The 22,590-nt window shown below is 43.6% G+C and overlaps 2 protein-coding genes across 4 annotated transcripts; one reads left to right on the forward strand and one right to left on the reverse strand.

Annotated features, from left to right (window-relative positions):
* The first annotated feature begins 8 nt into the window (after positions 1-8).
* smc4 (structural maintenance of chromosomes 4) lies at positions 9-18,069 on the forward strand. 3 transcript variants are annotated; one of them, XM_034097475.1, is made up of 24 exons: positions 9-194; positions 1,616-1,773; positions 2,752-2,942; positions 3,489-3,680; positions 4,696-4,872; positions 6,701-6,865; positions 7,391-7,518; positions 7,747-7,887; positions 8,200-8,350; positions 9,831-9,995; positions 10,106-10,339; positions 10,492-10,677; positions 10,782-10,943; positions 11,045-11,270; positions 11,394-11,470; positions 11,972-12,124; positions 12,470-12,596; positions 12,861-13,050; positions 14,437-14,581; positions 16,085-16,258; positions 16,489-16,671; positions 16,873-17,105; positions 17,219-17,402; positions 17,700-18,069. In XM_034097475.1, the coding sequence occupies exons 2-24, from the start codon at positions 1,626-1,628 to the stop codon at positions 17,862-17,864; spliced, it is 3,897 nt and encodes a 1,298-aa protein (XP_033953366.1). In that variant the 5' UTR covers positions 9-194; positions 1,616-1,625; the 3' UTR covers positions 17,865-18,069. The 3 variants fall into 3 exon arrangements, with proteins under 3 accessions (XP_033953366.1, XP_033953367.1, XP_033953368.1); XM_034097476.1 differs by having other exon boundaries at positions 9-169; XM_034097477.2 differs by lacking the exons at positions 9-194; positions 1,616-1,773 and adding an exon at positions 1,837-2,030.
* Positions 18,070-18,301: 232 nt separating this feature from the next.
* Positions 18,302-21,117, reverse strand: trim59 (tripartite motif containing 59). The gene is made up of 4 exons (XM_034098089.2): positions 20,817-21,117; positions 20,479-20,700; positions 20,171-20,380; positions 18,302-19,827 (listed from the first exon to the last, which is right to left on the reverse strand). The coding sequence occupies exons 1-4, from the start codon at positions 21,069-21,071 to the stop codon at positions 19,216-19,218; spliced, it is 1,299 nt and encodes a 432-aa protein (XP_033953980.1). The 5' UTR covers positions 21,072-21,117; the 3' UTR covers positions 18,302-19,215.
* Between the last annotated feature and the right edge of the window lie 1,473 nt (positions 21,118-22,590).

Below are 22,590 nucleotides of genomic sequence, written 5' to 3' on the forward strand. Positions count from 1 at the left end.
AGGCGCCATTTACAAGTTACAGTTTTCAAGTAGGAGAGCGACTCGGAATGACACGGGCTATATTTTATGGATTATATTAGCCGATTTTGGATTAACGAATACTTTTTCCGATTACCTGATTTGGGTCAGAAAGGAAGACTATTGACAGACCGTGCTTTTATCGTGGAAGGTATATTGAAACACTTTAGCTGAGAGTAAGTGAATGACTGGGTTCCGTCTATTTGCTGAAACGCATAACTTTAGCTCCCAACCTTAGTTAACATTAACAACGCGATACGTTTCAACATTAGCTCAGATTAAAAACGTAATGACTAACAATACTACGGTATGTAACGCGAAGTGGTCTGTTTTTTGCCTTTTATTACATTTAATGCAAGACGTGCCTTGTTGTAGTCACACACGCCCCTGGCTGAAATATAACTTTTCTAAGCTAACGTTAATGTTGCTATGCTAAACGTTAAATTGCAGAAATACTTTTGGCTGCTTAAAGTCAACCACTTTAGCGTTTGGCAATGTTATTTATGCGAATACCATATAAATTCGCCCCTTTCAATTGCGATACGGTTCACATTGAGTACAGTATGCTTTACAGTGTTTCGGTAACGTTACACATCCAAGACGAAGATAGGTTTGATAGTCAAAGTTTGCTATTTCATTAGCATGCTGCATTATTTTACATCTGATAGTTAGCTACAGCTGCTAACTTCACGTTAAAATTAGCCAAGTCAGCTCATTAACATGGCAAAGTTAACAATACATGCGTTTATCCTGTGGCCGAGCAAGCGTTACGAAAGTACTTATCTGCATAGGTACATGTACTTATAACGTTACAGTTACGTTATATTGACGTTACATTCGTTCTTTGAATGAGTTAGCGAGTTAGGTTGGTCCGTGTGCACCTCCGCCCCCAACATAACAGTGGATTACATTTGATATTGGTGTCAGTTTAAGCTCTTCGTTTAATTTAGGACGTTGCGTCTTGACCACCGGGTAGTGAGCCAGTTTAGCTAAAGTAATAACCATACAACATAGAAAAGGTTGTGCACTTTGGGAAGAAAATGTAGCTATTTGCATATTAACAGGGTTTTCCTGTTAGCGTTACGTTAACAATATTTTCCGTTTTTCCCATCATTGCAAGGGTCATTATTCGTTCAACTTTGTGACGCAGAAATTAAAAACCTACATTTGATGCAGATGGGTACTGAAACGAATCTGTCACAGCATAGGAAGTTATTAATTTGTAATGTTTGCTGTTAGAATATCATCTAATTTGTTACAATCATCAGGCAGTTGTCAGCCTGATCTCTTTACTGATATTATCAGGGTGATATCCTTTTTTTAATCACACGTCAGGTTATACACATGATGATTCATGTTGTTACTGTATGTTTTGATGTAAGTAAAAGAGGGAGCGAGAAAAAAATCAAGCTATGGTCCAATTAAAAATATATACCGACTAACAGTCGGATCGGGCGGCAGGGGGATCTGACTGGAAATGATTAAAGCCTGGTAGCTGCGTGTGACCGACTAAAAGTGGAGTTGGGAGATTGACAGGCAAAAAATCACTCATGGATAATCCTTTTCTTTCTTTTTTTACCACCAATGACCCCTTTAGATTTAAAATCATGCCATCTAAAACGGCAAAGAGCTCTACTGCCTCCTCCAAGTCAAAAGGGAAAGGGTCGCAGCCCCGGGATGACTCCGAAGACGAGCTGGATGTACCCCCTCCACAGACCAAGTCCAATGGCCAAGAGGAGGCACCGCCGACAACTGGCAAGTAACAAAGGCTGTTTTGGTGTCTGTGAATCTAAATAAGTTGTGTTCACTCAATGGCGTTGCGTGTACTGCCGTTCTGTTAGTGGCCAATTGCCACAGCTGTGAAGCTTTTTTTCTTACTTAAATCTCAACACGTAGTTATAATGGCTGATTTTTTAAATAAAGTGTCAGTCATCAATACTTGTCTTATAATTTTTGAGATGATTTTAATATCGTCGAGTTTACTTCTTCCCCGGACCTTCTCAACAAACGAGGTAAATTATTTCGGGTTATGGAGGGTTTTATGTTGTAGATCAAAAGTATGTTTTACGTTTTTCTTATAACTTGCAATTTGTAAAATAAATGGTATGACAAGATTAAGATACATAACGGCATTACGTGATGTGTGTATTCTTTGGAATACGTTGAAATTGTTCACTGTGTGTCTGACTGCATGCATTTAATTAAAAAAACATCGACCCCTCAGCTTGTTTATGCTTCTGTGAGCACAATAGATTTTGGACAGGTCGTTGTGGCTTGGTGTGATGGCAACATAATCGGTTTAACGTTATACATTATTATAAATAAATAAAACGATTGCCTCCCTGCGTTTGGCGTGCAGTTCAGCATGAGTGAATGTGTAACGTTGATGATAGAAATGTGGAATTTACTTATTTATTATCGACGAAATGAATGTGGCGCATCTACGTTCTCGTATGAACGCTTCTTGTGAAGAGCGTTTGTATTTTAAAGTGGGTTTGTTCATAAGCGGCCATGGTCTTTTTTCTTTTATGGCTTGGCTCTTGTTTTCAGAACAAAGAAAAAATAACGCCTGTCAACTTTCTCGGAGTGTCTGTTTGACTGCGGTTGTAACTTGCTGCCTGTGTTTTGTTTGTTTGTTTTTTTGGCTCCTCCACCCCTCCCCCACGCGCCACTGTCCCCCACCTGAAATGACACGCACAGGGGAATAAAAGTTGTACTTTTTCTGTGCCACAGATGCGTCTCAGGGGGAAGCTGCCGAGGCGGCTGATTATCGGAGTTTGGAGGAGATTCTCGGCAGCATCCCTCCACCCCCGCCCCCAGCGATGACCAATGAACCGGGCGCTCCACGCCTGATGATAACGCATTTAGTTAATCGCAACTTTAAATCTTACTCAGGAGAGCAGATTCTGGGGCCTTTTCACAAGGTATGACCAAACATGGTTACAAATGTCATCCCATTGTGGGAAATACGTTGTTAATGTGTTGTTTTAAACTCCCAGATTTACCATCATTCTAGTGTTTCTCAATTTTATTTAAATAAAGTCACATTGCACAACTACCTGTGCCGGTGTACATGTTGCCTGGAAATACATACAAAATAAATAAATAATTGTTTATACTACATTATAACATTTAATTGAGTTAAAAAAAAAAATAGGTAGGAAAAGTCACATTCCTCCATTTTGATTTAGTGAGTGTATCCTGCAAGGGGTAGTGATGTGCTGACATATCCCATCAATTATATATGTTAAACTTTGTCTTTTGACCATTTTCTGATTGCGCGCTGCGAATATAAGTGTTATTAAAGTAAATCTTCACTACACCCTTTTGAAAAACATTCACTATCACAAACTAACTGTTTGAATTGTAACGTATAGCCTGTATGACATTTACAGTATTTACTTGTGGCTGCAGTATATTTTTATATAATTGATTGGCCTGTTTTTTTCTCTCCCCCACCTTTCTCTCAGCGCTTTTCCTGCATCATTGGTCCAAATGGGAGTGGGAAGTCCAATGTGATAGATTCAATGCTCTTTGTGTTTGGATACAGAGCTCAAAAAATCAGATCAAAAAAGCTCTCAGTGCTGATTCACAGCTCTGATCAACATAAGGATGTGCAAAGCTGTACTGTGGAAGTCCATTTTCAAAAGATAATTGATAAGGTATATATCTGTCACACAGATGTAAATTACACTCACTCTGTATCAATTTAGGAGAGAACACAATTCATTTCGCCTGAGGGGGTGACCATTCATATTTCCTTGTAGTTAGATGTTGTTTTTTTGTATTATATGTTGTTACTCCTTGATCATGATATAATATTGCCACACAATGATCAGACCCTTGATTAAACCGAGACTCAAAGCAGTCATGAAAGTTCCAACTACCACCTACACATCTCATAGTCAATTCACAAAGGGGCTAGGATTGAGTCCTCTATGTTTGAACACTTTTTAAACGTTCAAAACAGTAACTAAGCTGTATTTATTTGATGGTACTGTGAATTTCAATAACATGGGTGTTATGACCATTTATTATTAGCATTGGATCACACATTGGTTAACCTTGTCAAAACTTCTGACAAAAGTGTAATGAATTAAAAGTAAACATTTTTCTAAATTTGATCTGCCACAGAGTTTTAGTTTTGTCTTGACCCCTGTAACATTTCTGATTCTTCTCATTTTCTAAGCCTTTCTTTATTGTTAAGCAGTTCCCATTAAATTAAAATCAAATTACTAAACTGATTTCTATACATTCTGCTGACTTTACAATCTGCTCTTCTTTTTTTTTTTATTATTATTGTTAGATGTGATGTAGACAACTTAGATTATTTGACCTGTTATTACTTTTTTAGCCAAATAATCGATGTGTTTGCAATGCGTTTATAATCTCATTGTATCTGACACATTTTGAAAATGTGGTACATTTAACTGGATATAATTCACTAACCTGATGTGGTTTAACCTGTAAATGTATCTGCCCTCGATCTGTGTTGTGCTTTTTAAACAAGCCTTTTTGTTGATTGTTTTTAATATTGAGTGTTGTTGTCTAACCACTCTCAGTGGAATTGTCAGTATTAGGGGCATGATCATTTTATGAGTAGAGCTGTTAGAGTTTCTCCTCAACTGTTCTGCACTAAGCTGCTATCTGTCTTCTGCCCCCCCCCCTCTGAGCCAGGAAGGAGATGACTACGAAGTCATCCCCAACAGCAAGTTCTATGTTTCCAGGACGGCCAACAAAGACAGCTCCTCAGCCTATCATATCGGTGACAAAAAAGCCACATTCAAAGAAGTGGGGGTTTTGCTCCGAAGCCATGGCATTGACCTCGACCACAACAGATTTCTGATCTTACAGGTAATTGTGCATTTATTTGTATTTGTCTTTTAACTCTGCTTTTGTATTCTTGCTCTGACCATCCCATTCTGTCAGAGATGTTCTGCTCTTCCTTCTTTGCCCATTTCACAGTCCTCTGTGGGTAAAATGTTTCATGGTGACCTGTCTGCGGGGATAACCTGTTGCCCTGGAATTGGAAAGGAGAGGATGTGCTCTCTACGAGTCCTTAGACTGCTATAGCAGCGCATCATGGTTTGAAACAGTGTGGAAAAGGTGCGAACCATTATTTGCTGCTTTAGAATTTTAAGGAATAAATTCAATTGTACCCATATATGGACCGGTTGTTTGTGAGTGGCTGTATTTGAAAATGAACTCTGCTTTTGTGGTGGGGGGGGGCCTTTTTATGGGTTTTGCGCTCCAGTGGGGACAGGTTGGACGACCCCCTTCCCCCCCCCCCCCCCCTTCCCATGTACCTGCCACGCTTTAGCAGCACGTAAATATTGGCGTGTGAGACCCCAACCCCAATATTGGCAGTGCTGCTTCAGTGTGGCCGGATCAAACACCCTCCATTACCATGGCTTTTATTGGTTCAACATTTTGTTTATTTTTTTACCTCCATGGCAAATGTACTGCATTCCTGTTCATTTTGTATTATTTGTGTTTTTAGATGATTTTGAACATTTGATTTAGCATTGTGTTGCTGAGTTTGCACCAGTTCTCTTGTTGCATCCCTTTCCCTCCTGATTGTATTACATGTGTAACCTACCCATTATTACTGATTAACCCATGCCTTATGGGGTGATGCAATAGGTCAGAACAAAACAAAAAGGCTGATTTCATCTTGGTTGTCCCATTTCTTACATTTTATTTTTATTATTTTTGCTGTGTGCGTTGTAGTTTAATGTGAACACTTGGTGTCTACTATCCTCTTGTTTATGGATAGGTTGATTACATGTGTTCTGCTTGACTTTGTTCGATGTAGATTTGTGTTTGTGTGTGTGCATGTCTACTCTCTCTGTTAGATGTTCAGCTCTCTGTCCATGCCATGATTGCATGAGTATTGGAAGAGGCTTTAGCTTTTCTCCAAAGTCACTTTTCCAGGCCTCTGGCTAAGAGGAAGCTGTCGGTTCTGTTCACTGGTGAGAGCCGAGGTTGACGTGGGAACTCCCCTACCTCTGCTGGCTTCTCTTTTCTTTCACACATAAGTTGTACCCGAGCTTCCTTTTTTCTACACCTATAAAGGATGTATCATTTTGGAACGAGATGTTTCTATATTTGCAGATATAGAGTTAAGATCAAATATTTAACGGAGATATTGTTTAATTCTAAGCCATCATGCTTAAAAAGAACATGTTCAGACCAGTATGATTACTCCTTAGAGCTTTGCCTAACTCGGTGACAACTAGAATACACTGGGAAATTAACCCACGGTGCAGATCAAAGAAGTCCGCAATCCTAAAAAGGTGGAAAAGAAGAAAAGTGTGTAATGGGCCATAATTATTGGTGGGGTTGGGATAATGTGTAAATAAGCATGTTCATGGTATACTTGTTTTTATCTAATTGAACCATGTCTATTATTTTGAACATTTGTTTTAAATTATTTTAATTTGATGTGTTTTGCGGAGAGCCATCGTGTTCTCAAACTGTACATGACTGTGTATCTGCCATTTTGTGTGTGTGTGTGTGTAGCAGATCAACAGTTTATTAAAGTATAGAGGTCTAAATTCAATTGACCACTTCTTAATAGTCTTAATACAATATTATTCAATTATAAGAGTGTTTTATTAGAACTCTTGGCTCCATGTTGAAATGAAAGTATCTTTTCCCTTGTGATCTGGACTGTATTTAGGGTGAGGTGGAGCAGATAGCCATGATGAAGCCCAAAGGTCAGACGGAGCATGACGAGGGCATGCTGGAGTACCTGGAGGACATCATCGGCTCCTGCCGCCTCAAGCAGCCCATCCTGACCCTGGCCCGCCGCATCGAGCTGCTCAATGAGCAGAGAGGAGAGAAGGTGACACTCACACACCAGCTGTTCACACACTCATGAGATAACAAACTTGGCTTCCTGTGTCTGGACTTCATATGCTGTGCCTTTTATACAGTAGAGGTTTAAATGTGCACAGTTTGTAAGCTTTTTATGCAAATATCAGGGATGAAAATAAATGTTTTTTAATAGTTGTGTACTGTGAAATGTAAGAGAACTTGGCCTTTGGTTTGGCAGACTGCCCAAGACATGATTCATCGTGTTTCACAAAAGACACACACACTTGAACACACATACATTGTGCTACATTAGTATTTCAACATATGTATTTTCATTTTGTCCAAGTAAGACGATACTCGAGTGATTAGAAACTAATGAATGCTATTGTAGCTCTTATCGAAATATTGATGTGGGATCAGAATGATGGAGATGCTATAAAACATTTATTCTGTATGTTTTAATAAGTCTCTAATGCATATTATTTTCTGTCTATAAATGTCATTACAATTTTGTCACATGATATTAAGTACAGCAATATGTTTACTGCCCTAGCTTAACCGAGTGAAGCTGGTGGAAAAGGAGAAGAATGCGTTGGAGGGAGAAAAGAACAAAGCTGTGGACTTCCTCACCCTGGAGAACGACATCTTCAAACACAAGAGTCGGCTCTGCCAGTATTACGTGTGAGTGCACCAGCAACATGTCCCTGTTCTCTCCAAGACTAATTCAAAAAGAAAACATCCTCATTACATTTCAATGTTACCCTCGCATAGGAATGGCATTGTTCTCCTCTCACTCTGAGCCTCACAGGGGCAACAGGACCCTCCTCTGGGGTCAGTGCCGGTTTCTTTGGTTTATGTGTAAACTACTAAGTTTGACTCACTTTCCTCCGGATCTCTCTTTGCCATCAGCGATGACCTGCAGAAGCGTGCTGTGGATAAAGATCAGGAGAAGCAGAGGATCATGGAGGACACCAAGGAACTCACTGAGAAAAATGCAAAGATATCAGAGGAAATGGAGAAAATGAACCAGGAGCTCAAAAATGTAGAAAAGTAAGAAATGTTTGTGCTTCCCCTCGAACCAATGTAACATGCTTTAAAGGTTACAATCTGTTGGACTCATCCAATAATTTGGTGGTGGTGGTCAGTTTCTCTCTTTCCCTGTGCAGTTTGGATTCAGGAAAGCTGTTACGTGTGTGTCCTAAATAGTTTTGTTCTGTTAGGAGTTAGCCATATTCATATTATTTATCATCATTCTTATTGTTTTATAATGGAAACATTTCTGCATTTATATGATTTTAATTGTAGTATTTCAAGACATTTTCTCCATGATTGACTAAAGTGAAATTGCTGTTTCTCCACCAGGAAACAAAACAAGCTAAACAAGTACATAGAGACTCAGAAGGAGAAGTTCACCCAGCTGGACCTGCAGGACGTTGAAGTGCGTGAGAAAATCAAGCACTCCAAGAGCAAGAACAAGAAAGTCCAGAAGCAGCTGGAAAAGGACAAAGAAAAGGTATGTTGCTCTTTAGAAGGTGCTCCACTACAGGCTGCTAAAGGACTTGGTATCACCGTGTGCTACTCTGCAATAGTGATCACCCACTGTCGCATGATATGTCAGGAGAGCATAACTGTTGCCATTTCCTCCTAATGTACAATGCATAACCATAAAGAAATACATGGTTGTACTAAATCAAGGCAAGCTAGAACCGGCGGGACAGTGTTGCTCTGTTTATTCTGTACCGCGGCCAAGAAAGATACATGGGCACTAAAAATACAATTTCCCGTTTCTTATATAAAAAAAACAAGGGGATGTTGTTTTGAAGCCTGGAGAGAAATACATTCATTTCAGTCCTTACAGGAACCTTCATGTATTGCAGCATTTAACAACATTGTAACTTGTTCTTCTGAGTCAAACATTAACAAGTAGGTTAGGAAGGTTCTTATCTTTCACATTTCCCCCTCTCTAATTTCAGAGGCTCGTGTTTAACTGCACAGACAGAACAGCATGCTGTTTATTTTTCTATTGTTCATTATTTGTTGTCTGCATTTCAGTATTTTAAGAGATATTAGCCATAATTAATGTGGGATCTAAAGTTAAATACATTCTCAGATATTTCTCTTTACCTAAGTAACAAAACAAATATGTTGTCTCAGTTGCAAAATGGTGTCCAGGCCTTGCTGTATTTGTTCATATGTTCCTCTCCTTGGACAAAGGGAAACCCCCTGGATTTCTTCTAGATTATTTGTCATTATGCATTAAATAAACTCTTCAATAAATTGTAAATCCAATGTAGTGGCAGGAAGGACAATGTGCCGTAAAGTAGCCACTAGAGGGCTGTGAAGTAACGCACAAGTGGATTGGTAGTGTGTGTCTGTTGATAGCCAACTCGTGCTCTGTTTCACTTAATGGTGGACTAATGTTTCTCTTGCACACTTGCTGAGCCTTTTCTTCACATACAGATAGAGAATTGTGTTGTAAATGTAGGTCTAGCTTCCCATCTCCTTCTCTGCTCCACCTACATGGCCGTGCTCTGGAAACATGTTGGGCGAGGCAGGCCGGGCTCCGTGTGGTACTCATCTATGGCCAGGCTTGTGTAACACTCCCAGCCGCCACACTCACATTTCACCCGCAGTTAACCCTACGAAGCACACACTGCACTCCGCCTTGCCTGGTTTCAGCTCTGCCACGCGGCTTACTGTTGTGCCGGTCCCAACCAGGGCCTGCTCAGTCCGGAGTGTGTTTATAGTTGATTACAGTTGGGCTGCTTCTGAAGGTGTGGCTCTCACAGATAGCGTATTCCATCAATTCACTTTATAACTCGTCTTCCCCGATTCCTTAATCTCGTCATCTCACTTCAGACTTAAGGGGCTATCGCTCTGGTCGCTCCAAGTGTGTTTTGATGAGTTATGCCCTCAGGTTGAACTCAGACAGGCGTTGTAGCTTCTGTTGCTTAGACTCCAGAGTCTGACACATCTCATCTGTTTGTGTGCAGCTGGAGGAAGTGCGCGGGGTGCCTGCCAGCAGTGAAAAGGCCATCTCTGAGGCAACCGCTCGCAAGGAGGAGATGGAAAAGCAGAAAGTGAAAGAAGAGAAAAAACTCGAGGAGGTGATGGAGAGTCTGAAGGAAGAGACCAGCGGCTTGCAACAGGACAAAGAGGTGTGTGTATTAATCATGGTGTTAGTTTGTTGCATGCTTCGTTTCACTCTCGATAGTAAACTCTGCATTATTACTGTAAACCTTAAGTGTGCTCTTCCTGTGTTCTCCAGACCAAAGAGAAGGAGCTGATGGAGCTCAGCAAGGCTGTGAATGAGACCCAGTCTCGTATGGACCTGGCTCAGTCAGAGCTCGACATCTACCTGAGCCGCCACAACACGGCGCTGACTCAGCTCAACACGGCCAAGCAGACGCTGCAGACGACCTCTGACACGCTGCGGGAGCGCCGCGCCGCCATCAAGGACCTGGAAGTGAAGATCCCTCAGAAAGAACAGGAGCTCAAGAAGGTAAAACTAACAGTTATTATAGTCGCATCTTATTAATGTCATTAACTTCGAGCCCGTCTAGGCCTACTATTTATTTTGATGACTGCTGCCACACGTATGGCGCCATTTGTTTAAGCTTTTGTTTAATTGCTTCTTTCTTTTTTTCTCTACAGGACGCGGAAGCGCTGGAGCAGCTGATGAAGACGGATAATGAGACCAGGGAAGTGGTGAGGGAAATGAGGCAGAAGGTGGACGAAGCCAAGAGCTCTCTGACCTCCAACCGCAGCCGAGGAAGAGTCCTGGACGCCCTCATGCAGCAGAAGAAGAGTGGCCGAATCCCTGGCATCTTCGGAAGATTGGTAAAAAGAAATAAATGTTTGGTTTCTAGTTATTGTGTGCTCCAAACATTTGTATTAAATGTAAGCAGTGGAGGTTGTCTCATCATTTATTTGTGTGCTTGCAGGGAGACCTGGGAGCCATAGAGGAGAAGTACGATGTGGCCATTTCCTCTAGTTGCGGCGCCCTGGACAACATCGTGGTGGATACCATCGATACCGCCCAGAAGTGTGTGATGTTCCTTAAAGAGCAGAACATCGGCTTTGCAACCTTCATTGGTCTGGACAAGGTAAAGATCAATACATTTTGCCTTTTATTAGCCGATCAAGGCAGTAGTTCTGGGTTTCTGATTAAACAGATCTCCTCATACCTCCTCATCTCCTCCCCCAGATGAAGGTGTGGGAGAGAAACATGGCTCCCATCCGCACTCCAGAGGAAACCCCTCGTCTCTTCGACATGGTGCGTGTGAAGGAGGAGAGTGTGCGGCCAGCTTTCTACTTCGCCCTGAGGGACACCCTGGTGGCCCAGGACATGGAGCAGGCCACCAGGATGGCCTTCCAGAAGGACAAGCGCTGGAGGGTGGTCACCCTGAAGGGACAGATCATCGAGATGGCTGGTGGGTGCCCCCCCCCCCCCATAACTTATTGGTTAATCATGCTCTAGCTAGTTCTTAGTGAAGATTATACTTTCTTCTTTTATTCATTTGTCTGAATCTCCCTGTCGGGTATGTGCTTCACAGGAACCATGACTGGAGGAGGACGAGCGATGAAGGGCAGGATGGGCTCCTCTCTCGGTACCGAGGTCTCTCAGGAGGAGGTGAGAGTGCATCCCACTTCCCGAGTGGACCAAACTCAAAGTGATGCATGTTAGCTGCTACTTTCACTTTTTCAAGACGGGAAAAGATAAAAAAAAAAACAGTTTTGGATTGAATTATAATAACAAGAAACCGTTTTGTCACAATTCTGTACATTCGAACTTGTTGATAGGGACGTCTGTGATACATTGAAGTCTACATTTAAACTACAGAGCCTTCTGTGCAAAGGCTTTGCTTAGTATACTTGTTGTACCAAAGCATGCTCACATTTAATTCTCTATTGAATCTATTGGTGCGGTCAGTCTTCCTGACGTGTGACTCTAACCCAGAGCCAGGATATGACTCACTCTCAAACTATTCTCACAACTCCAAGTGGGTGAAGCAAGTTTGATAAATAACTCCTGATTGAAGTTTTACTTTAAGAATGTTTCCTGGAAGTAGTTCCTAGATGCTGGATGAAAATTGAATTAATGAAGATTTTCTTTCTCCTTCTTTTGTTGCAGCTTAACCGTATGGAGAGCCAGCTGACGGAGAAAGTGTCAAAGCTGCAGAACTGCCAGGAGAAAAGGCTGCAGCTGGAGGAGAGCGTGCAGCGGCTGAGGATTCTGCTCCGAGACATGAAGAACACTCTGGAGAAATACTCCAACAGCATGACCGTACGCACACACACATCTTTCTTTTTATTCACTGGGGATGTCCCTCAATTTGATGTTGTATTTTTTAAATAAGCCCTACTATTAATAGCCCAAAATGAAATTAAAGTATATGTGCTCCGCTCTATCCAAATCAGTCGGAAGTCGCAACGGCTCATTTCAAAATAAACGTGGATGTTCGGTCCGGGGTTCGGTGAAAGCTATGAATCTCCTCTTTCCAACAGTGTGTACGACTCAAAATGTGTCTTCGGGTCAATGCGACTGATTTCGATAGAGCAGGTCACATATTTCCTTTTTGCTCTGAGCACGACAGTGTCCCTGACATATGTCCTTCTCTCCTTCCTTCAGAGTCTGGCTGATCAGGAAACTCACCTGAAGCTTCAGATGAAGGAGCTGGAGGCCAACGTGCTGGCTGCTGCCCCCGACAAGGCCAGACAGAAGCAGCTGGAGAAGAGCCTGGGCGCCTTCAAGAAAGGTGGAGCTCTTCTCTAAACTGTAGAGACATATTATTTTCAACCTACTGATTATTTCCTGCTAGTCTGAGCTGCAATGTGTGGAGAAGCTGTCCCTCTACATCATGGAATGCTGACAAAGCGTTCATTTTGAGATCTAATATCTAAATGCCAGTAATATCCATGAAAATGGTATTAATGTGTATTCCTCTGTGTATCTGTGTATCAGTCCCTGCATATTGAAATAATACCCTCCTCTCTGTTCTGCCCCTCTTTCTCTCCCTCAGACTTTGACGCAGCGTCCAGTAAGGCTGGGAAGGTGGAGACGGAGGTGAAGCGGCTCCACACCCTCATCGTAGACATCAACAGCCACAAGCTGAAGGCGCAGCAGGACAAGCTGGACAAGATCAGCAAGGAGTTAGACGACTGCTCCTCCATCATCACCAAGGCGAAGGTGGCCATAAAGACCGCCGACCGGTGAGGAGATCACGTCTTTCCAAGTCCAATGGATCAACTGAAATATGTTTCATTCCCCTGGTGGTTCATTGAAGTTGCTTATTATGTGAGACAAGGAAGTAACTCTAGTGTTATGTTTAACATGTATTCATTATTGAGTCATCCATTATAAGTAGCATTAGCTACAGGAACGCTCAGCGACTCTCCTCTTATAACCGTCTATGAGGTATAAATGTTGCAGCTGTAGCAGCTGGAATAGGCATCTGGTCGTCAGTATCTGGAACACAAAGATTGATGCTGTGGTCAAAAGGAGAGGCTGACGCCTGCATGCGTTTTGGTTCCGCTGAAGGAGCTTTTCAGAACACAGCGTAACTTACGGGCCGTCCACACTACAGCTTCGACAGCTTCAAAAACTGTTTTCCAACGCGTCTGCCCATTCACTTTGAATGGGGTGATGTCACGTTGCCTCGCTTTTCACCGAACTGAATTGTGGGTAGCATAGCCGGAGTAGCCAGCGCCAGCCAATCAAATCCCGTTTCTGAAAATCTGACAGCTCAAGACGTAGCCAATCAAACCGCGTCTAAGCTGGGAGAGATATCCCGCCGTTCATTTCTATATTTCAAAAAAAGTCGGAGGAGAAACTAACTATCGCCGTAGCAATCACCCGGTTTTGTATGACCAGACCCTCTTCACCTACCGGGATACAAACCGGAGGAACCAGGCATGGAGGGAGGTGGCAGAGACAGTGGGTGAAACTGGTAGGTTTTCTCCTGTTTGGGGAGTTTATATATATATATATTGCTCCCATAAAATCCCCGGGGGTTTTTGCTTTGTATGTCGGGGGCGGGAGATTCATGTGATTGGTTGTTGGTCGCTTTGCTCGAATAAAATCTCCAAGCTCCAGACACGCCCAGCTCCAAGCTATTTTTGAAGCTGTAGTGTGGACGCTCCGTTAGAGGCCGAGGCTTCCTGTGTGAGCGCTCTTCTTCCTGCATGTGTTCAGACTGGCAGTGAGGACACTGCTGCAGAGGTTTTCTCTTCACACAAACATTGCCGTTGTATCAATAACTGTCCTATGAAGTTTAACGGAGTCCTAAGAGCACTTTATTTTTTACTGGAGAAGCATTTTTAAGTTATAAATCTTAGGTCTGAAAAAGGTTTGGATCTTTCAGGAGCTTTGCTGCTTCAGTGCAAGAAGAGCTGTATGATGTTGTTATGCACACCTTCCTAAAGTAGTAGTGTTCGAATGTTGGCATTGCCTTGTAACCGTAGTATCATTTCCCTAGCCCTCATTTTACAAAATACACCTGAACTGCTATCATTATTATCTTCAGTTTTTCACACACACACTAACCAGTCTGAGAGAGGCTAATAGCGTCTCCCTTTGCCCTCCTGTCCCCTCTGCAGCAACCTGAAGAAGTGTGAGGAGAGCGTGAGCCGGGAGCAGGCGGAGCTGGAGGACAACGAGAAGTCCATGGCAGAGCTCACTGAGCAGCTGAAGAAGCTGGAGGACGAGGCGGGGGACGTGATGAAGGCCTGCCAGGAGGCTGAGGTTAGACCCCCTTATTCACTAGTCCTGCTCCCAGAGACAGAAACATGGTCTCTTCTAACTAGGTTACAAAAGGGCCTTGTCAATTGAGAATTGAAGAAACTAAGTGAGTAAGGAATGAAGAGTACATTGAAGAGTCCTTTCCATCGGAAGTCACAGCGATTAAGTCCACAATCCCTATTCAGGGTGTCCGCGGGGTCTTAAAAAGTATTAAAAGTTGATAACACAATTTAGCGAAAATCAAGGCTATTAAAAAGTATTAAATCGCATTTTCCAAGGTATTAAGAAGGTCCACAGCAACGACAACATGAAACACCCTTTAATTTACTGAAACAACATGTCGGGAAACCCCCTCAATGTGGCCCCATGCATAGCGCCATAAAATGCTGCTTCTTATTTGAAGTTTCGTTGCCTTGCACCACTCTATGGGGGGAGGGGGGGGGGGGTGGTGTGTGTTATCTGCTGGTGGACTACCTGAGAGATATACAGCAGGAGAACACGCCGTCCACCGCGGAGAATAAACAGAAGGGCAACCATGACAACCATGCTCCGGGGTCTTCTTCGCTGCTTTTGGTGTATTTTGTGGCGGCAGCAGCGCCACTTACAGGCCTGGCATATGTACTACAGTATTTCCAGCGGTCTAGTGTGAACGGACACGTTAATGAATCGAATGCGTGTGAACGGAAGACTTTTTTGCGTTTGCGTATGCGTTTTACTGTATGCGTCCTCGTGGGGCCGGGGTCTAAGCCAAACTATATCCGGTCACAGAGATCTGCTATTTTAAAGTAAGGTCAACACATATCGACCCTAAATATAGTCTATATTAAGAACGAGAAAAGTCTTAACATATATATCGTTTTTTGTAAACATATGACATGTGTGAGGGTGATGACGTCAGAGCATCGTCCTATGTGCCGAGCTTAGCCCCGGACAGCCCCAGCCCAATTTAACCCCTGGGTATTTGTGAGGGAGCTCCGATATGGCATTACCCCGCTGAAGCTCACCAAAGTTTAATATATTTCATAGTTCAAAGTTTTGTCAATTGTTTTGTTTATTGGTCAAATACTGGTTTCTAATGGTTTCTGAGGAGTTTTACTGGAATGAAAGAGCACAGAGTACAGAAGCAACAAAGCAGCATCCTGCATTAAACCTGACCTTCACAGAGAGGTTGAAGTTCATGTGGAGAGGAGGCTTCAGTAGTCTGTCTGCACTCTGTTTAGTTGTGCTATCTTACAATCAATATAGTCAATGTGAGGTAAAGTGTGTCGCCAATGTAACGGTTAGAACTCGAAATTGCGATGAGGTCTTAAAATGTATGGAAAGGGTCTTAAAAAAGGTCTTAAAAGGTATTACATTTGACTGATATTGCAATTTGACATGAAGTGAAATGAGTAGTTCAAGGTGTTGCTGTCCTGATTTGAATGAGAGGATTCCTGATCATTCGGGACACTTTCTGGAATAAATAATAGTATTCATTTGAAAGTGCTATTGTTTGTTGCCCTGCAGGCGGCGCTCCCCGAGGTGCAGGGGCAGTACCAGGCGGTGGTGAAGGAGATCAAGGTGCTGCAGCAGCAGGAGCACGCCATGCAGCAGGAGTCTCTGAGCGTGCGGCTGCGCATCGAGCAGATCGACACCACCATCACCGAGCACAACAACAAGATCAAGCACTGGCAGAAAGAGGTCCTTGTGATTATAACTTCATGAGAGCTGAGCCCTGCCATGGGGGGGGAATTAACAAACATAGTTCACTTGATGTTTAAACAACCAATAAGTAAACATTTAGAAGTTCCACACATCTTTTAGGTTTTTCTAAAATGAAGGGCGGATTTAGGTATTTGCTTATTTATTGTCTGGTTGGAAGAAATATTTTGTGTGTGTGTTGAGTCTTGATCTTGGATATTATTTCCCAGGCCACCAAGCTGTCCCTTCATACGGTCGAGGGCCAGCCCGCAGAGGAGCTTCCTGTTCTCACCTCGGCCCAACTGGAAGAAATCCCCAATCCCAACGTCATCATCAACAAGATGATCACCTTGGAGACCAAGTGTGCTCACATGAAGCCCAACCTCGGGGCCATCGCTGAGTACAAGAAGAAGGTATGCAAACATTAACAACAGACATCCTGTTGTCTAACCCCAGCAGAGGTTCACATTAGTGCTCATAATAAATAGAAAAACTACATTTGAATTGTGAATGAAAGTCATTTATTGAGTTACAAAGTTCAGGTGAGTTGTGGTGATTCTGAAGTCCTGTTCGAGATGTATTACAAAGGAAACGGTGTGCCTGTCTGTGTTCAGGAGGAGCTGTACCTGCAGCGCGTGGCTCAGCTGGACCAGATCACCACGGAGAGGGACCGCTTCAAACACGGCTACGAGGACCTGAGGAAACAGCGCCTCAACGAGTTCATGACCGGGTTCAACATCATCACCAACAAGCTGAAGGAGAACTACCAGATGCTCACACTCGGTGGCGACGCAGAGCTGGAGCTCGTCGACAGCTTGGACCCCTTCTCTGAGGGGATCATGTTCAGGTGGGAGGACAGATGCACTGACGGAAGACCAGCAGACACCTTTTGGTTATTACCTTTGTGTACATGGATTCTGACCTTCTGTTTGGGCTGTGGTGTTCTGTCTCCGTCCACAGTGTGCGTCCTCCAAAGAAGAGCTGGAAGAAGATCTTTAACCTGTCAGGAGGAGAGAAGACCCTCAGCTCGTTGGCGCTGGTGTTCGCTCTGCACCACTACAAACCCACCCCCCTCTACTTCATGGACGAGATCGATGCTGCGCTCGATTTCAAGAACGTCTCCATCGTGGCCTGTTACATTTATGTGAGTATGGATGTGTGTTAGGAGATGAAAGTACACTTTTAGTGGATTAGCAAGTCGGGTTCTTTCGGAGTTCAGTGATGCTTCAACAATGAAACATGTTAGCCAGCTCTTTCAGAACTGTGGAGCTAATCTCTGCTGAGGTGTCCCCCTGGTTTGATGGGGGTGCAGAGAAAAGTGCCTGTTTTTAATTCACTTCCTGCTTCAGTGTACGATCTGAAGGAACCTCTGCATGCTCTAAAGCAGTTTCAATCTCTCTATATCAATACTTTCTTTCTCTTTTCTGTCGTGTCCGTGCAGGAGCAAACAAAGAACGCTCAGTTCATCATCATCTCGCTGAGGAACAACATGTTCGAGATCGCTGACCGTCTCATCGGCATCTACAAAACTCACAACACCACCAAGAGCGTGGGAATCAACCCCAAGACCGTCGTGTTCAAAGAGCACGACGCAGTCACTGCCTAACCCTCACGCTTATTCTCGCTGTTTTCCTTTTTCCACACCATGTACATCTTTTTACCCTACGAAATGCTGCTATTCTTTTTACTCCGAACCAATAAATGTTTTAACCAAGTTGTATTTAAAGTGTCCGTTAACTCAATGAACTGAAACCATGTGTAATTGTACAAATAGTTTTGTGATGAAAATGTAATAAAATCTTTTGACTGTATATTTCTAAAATGTTGTCATCATGAAACAAACCTGTCGACTTTATCATTTGTGCAAGACCAGCACAGTCGTGATTTGCCTGAGGTCATGTGATGGTCGGACGCCACATGACAGACAGATGTAGCAAGCGGCTGTTAATTGTGCTTCACTTTGAGACATACTGCTCAGTGCTTACACATTGAATTCTAGCCCATCTTACACTGGCACAGATATAGTAAAACAAATACTACACATTAGAACTTTTATTATAATTTACATAATACAGTAACCAAAAAGTTAAGAAACTAATACAGGTTGGGGTGACATTTGTGGAAAACGCCTGACATTAACCAAAATGTCTTTGATGCTTGTAACATTATGACATTATAATATTTAGGAATGCAGCTTGGCATACTGACTGGTGTTTCAGGAAAGGTCTGCCAGAGCAAAAATACTTTATTTGATGTAAATTGCAACGGTAAAGCTTTTATAAAGGCTATAATACAATTTGTATATTTGCCCACTGCTGGAGTAAAAAAAGAGGGTTGAGCTTTTGGTCCTGGTGAAACTACAATCCAGTACAACAAGGAAAATAAGTGGGGTGAGATAAGAGCGTGATGGTTAAAGGCACTGAGTCGTGTGTGTTTAGCATCAGCTCTAAAGTCCACACAGCTGCGTCCCTGTGAGGATATACAGGAGCAGCTGTTCTGAGGTCAGCAGCTCTCTGACACCAGGAGAGCTGCTGACATGCCCCAATATTTACAGTCCTTTATGCCAAGCTTCAAAGCTGTTTGATTAGTGTTGGGTATGATAAATGCTTAATTGCGAGGCAGTGTGAACCATAACTAGAAAAACACACCACAATTCAATACATAAAATGTAACGTAAACTGCTCACATTTTGAACTTGCAAGAACTTGAACATAAATACCCGAGACGTAACTGGTTTTTCCCCAGGTCTGCATAAGACAACAGGGAATCTTGAAGGGGACTACAGCTCGATAAGGTCATTTATATTCAATGATTATTTCTGTAGTATCAATTATCCATGCCTTGTGTTTATTCATTTACTCATTGCCTTTATCGGGACAAAAGCAGATGTTTAAAGGTTTTTCAGTTGGATTTTACCCGCTGTACTACAGGAGTGCCTCAGTGAGACTCGGTGTGTGTCAGTGTGATGTCAGAGTCCTGAAGAAGGCGGCCAGCTGCTCGAAGGCCTTCTCTCCCACAGAGGAGAGGTGAGCGCTCCATCTCTCCACAGCAGCCTCTATCACCGTGAACCCTGACCCCGCCGAGTCCCACACAGATGTGATGACATCACCGCTCAGACCTTGGACCAACTGACTGAACTGGGAGAGAAGAGAGAAACCGAGCGAGGCCCCCCCCACCGGGTTCACCCACAGCACTGCCAGCAGCAGCAGCAGCAGCCCCAGCAGCACCACAGAAGAAGTCGGCTGCAGCTCACGCCACAAGTTCTCCCCGTGGAGCTGATCCCCCCCAGCCTCAGATTCCACGCCGGCCTCCACGCCGCCACATCTGGCGCAGCAGCACACCTTGGGGACGGGGGCTTCCTCCAGGCTGCCGATAGTCACGGCGGGCCAGTTCTGCTGGAGGTGCTCCGCTGCCCTCGGGGTGACAGAGAGGTTGATCGCCGAGGGCAGAGGCATTTTGATGAACTCCTCCACCCTCTCTCTGAACAGATGCACCTGCTCCAGGAACACCAGCGGGTTAGGCTCCTCCTCCACCGAGGAGCCCATCGACACCAGGTCCAGCTGTTCCTCCTGCAGGGATAAGGCGGTTAGCGGTACTTTTCAACATGTGCTCGTTCCTGCTTCCTTTGGGCCGTGATTATGTGATCAATCAGGGAGAATGTGAAATCGGGGCAACCCTTTTTCACGACAACTCGCCCAGATCAATATTTAAGTTTGTATAGGGATATTGTCAATACCCAAGTGGAAATTATGACACAGAACCCTATTTCTCCGACATATCTGCAATGGCATTAAATCATTTTTGAGGCGCTTGAAGCTAAACCAGCATGGACGCCTCACCTCAGCAAAATCCGTCACTGGAAACAGCTTAATCCAGATACAATGGATAGCGGCAGTTAGCCCCGAGACTCACCTGCAGCTCCTTCACTTTGAGGATGAGCGGGTCGTAGGCGCGCGACACCTCTGCAGCGGCTGTATCCAGCGCCTCCAGGTAGGCCTGCCTCTTCCTGGCCAGCACCACCTCCAGGGTCTGAAAATACTCATTGACCTCCTTGCGGTCCTGCCTCACCAGACCCTCGCAGCGGGCCTTCTCCTGCTCCAGCTGCTCCCCCAGCTCACACACCTGACAGAGGAGGAACAGAAAGGATTTGTACTCCTACATGCATTTACATTGAGTTTAGTGAAACAGATTTCCACAGCCGTACTTAGAGGATTCCCCACCTGCGCCCATCTCTGCTCAGAGAGTTTGGCTAGCAGGAGAGATGGCGTCTGTTTTTCTCTGATGAACGCCGCCTGCAGGTCGTCTATGGGATGGCCCTGGTGCTGCCCGATGGTCAGACACAGACCACAGATCAGCTGCCGGTCCTGGATGCAGTACATGTTCAGAGGCTGCCTGAGGTGCTGCTCACAGGAAGGGTGTCGCGGCGAGCTGTCACTCTGGTACTGAAACAGCAGATGAGCAAACATGTAAGTCAAACTGAAGCAGCAAAGTTTAGAAACCAATAAGAGGATTTCATTCGTAAAGGTTGCCAAAGGGTAAAAGTTGTGTTCTCTCCTACTTTTTCAATGATGGCGCGCAGTGATACATTGGTGGGCAGAGCTTCTACGCCCATCGGAGGCAGCTCCACCACGCCACGGCAATTGGGGCATTTTAGTGGGACTCGGAGCGGCCTCCAGACGGAATAGTTGGTGGACACCTGGAGCAAGTTGTCCAGGCAGCTCTTACAGAAGGTGTGTGAGCAGGGCAGGACCCGGGGGTCCGAGAACAGAGAGTAGCACACGGAGCACGTCAGGTCCTCCTCCAGGTTGTCCATAGTGGAGACTAGAGGCCGGGCTCAGGGGGAAGGTAAGGGGGGGGGGGGGGGGGGGGAGAAGATCTGGCAGCCAGGACAGCAGGACGGAGGAAAAGCTACGGGCCGCACCTGTTTAGCAAAACACATTTTGTTTCTATATCAGTAGAAATAGAAAAATGGGACAGAATGTGATTAAGTTTAGGGAGTCAAACCTAATATGAAACTATTTTGATCGTCAAATATTGTTGTTTTATTTTCCAAACACTGGTTGAAAGTTTCAGCTTCCTAAATGCGTCAGGATTCGATGTTTCTTTGGACTGTAAACGGAATTTAACAGAATATTCGAAGAGAAGACTATTCAACAGATTAATTAGTTATAAAAAATTATTTTTAGTAGTTCACTGCACTCAGCTACTGTATTTTCATGACTGTAAAAAGCCCTTTTTCATCACCGTCTCCAGTACTACATTCTGTGACTGAGTGCACTACTGAGTTATAGACTCAAGAGGACTGAAACTTTGTTCATCTGTAACAATCAAATACAACAGCTATGCCATCAATTCTACAAACATTACCAATGTTCAGTTTTAAAAATTAAACATTTGTTTATTACTAATCAGATTGTACAGGTGTGCCTCACCTAGTAAAGTGACCACTGCCTATATTTCAAACAAATCTCATAAGACTAATAATAAAAGAGGTTTTAACAATAAGGAATGCCTCAGACAGAAAAACAGCAACAAGGTCACGTGTGTTCCTCTTGTTACAGCTGGCACCACAGTGACAATAGGAGGCCCTCTGCCAGCACACACCCAGTTCCCCCCAGCCACACCCCCGCAGTTTAGTTGTGTAACTGACCCCACAAACCTGATCCATATTTAGAGTTTTTAATTTTTTTTATTTAGAGTAATTCTGCAGCCGTGTGAGCAACCAGGTGCAAACTTGCAACAGGTGTCCTGTTGCAGCCCGATCAATAATATATATATATTAGTTAAATGTGCCATATTACAACATGTAATGAGTGCATTAAAAAGTTGACTGCTTTACCATACAGAGTCGAGAGTAAAAAGATAAAACTATTTCGCGAAGTTAATCGGACATGTGAAGTTTGAATAGTTAACCAACCGCATCGTTTTCTTTCACAGGAAAATAATCACATAACTGCATATGTGGGTTCATAAAGCATCAAATGAAAACAGACCATGTATCCGCATAATTGATTTGGTTTAGATTAACATTTCCTAAACTACATCAACTTCGCACTCAAATGCTAATGGCTTCGTAAGCCACATTTAAGTAATTTCGATTACCTTCTCAGCGACCTGTCAACCATTTGTTTTCATCGGCTATCATGTCATGGATTTAGGGTTGGTGACACAAGGTAGACAGTTTTAAGAAGATGTTGAGCGTTACATCTTAACTCACCGTCTGCTCGTGCTCGGAGCAAAGGGTCTGTCCAAAATAAAGCTCTCATTTCCTGTTCCTTCTCATGATGCCTTCAAGCACCTATGTACAAATCTTGTTATTAAATGTTTGTTTC

The sequence above is a fragment of the Pseudochaenichthys georgianus genome, chromosome 13 (genome assembly GCF_902827115.2).
Source record: "Pseudochaenichthys georgianus chromosome 13, fPseGeo1.2, whole genome shotgun sequence".
NCBI classification, from domain to species: Eukaryota; Metazoa; Chordata; class Actinopteri; order Perciformes; family Channichthyidae; genus Pseudochaenichthys; species Pseudochaenichthys georgianus.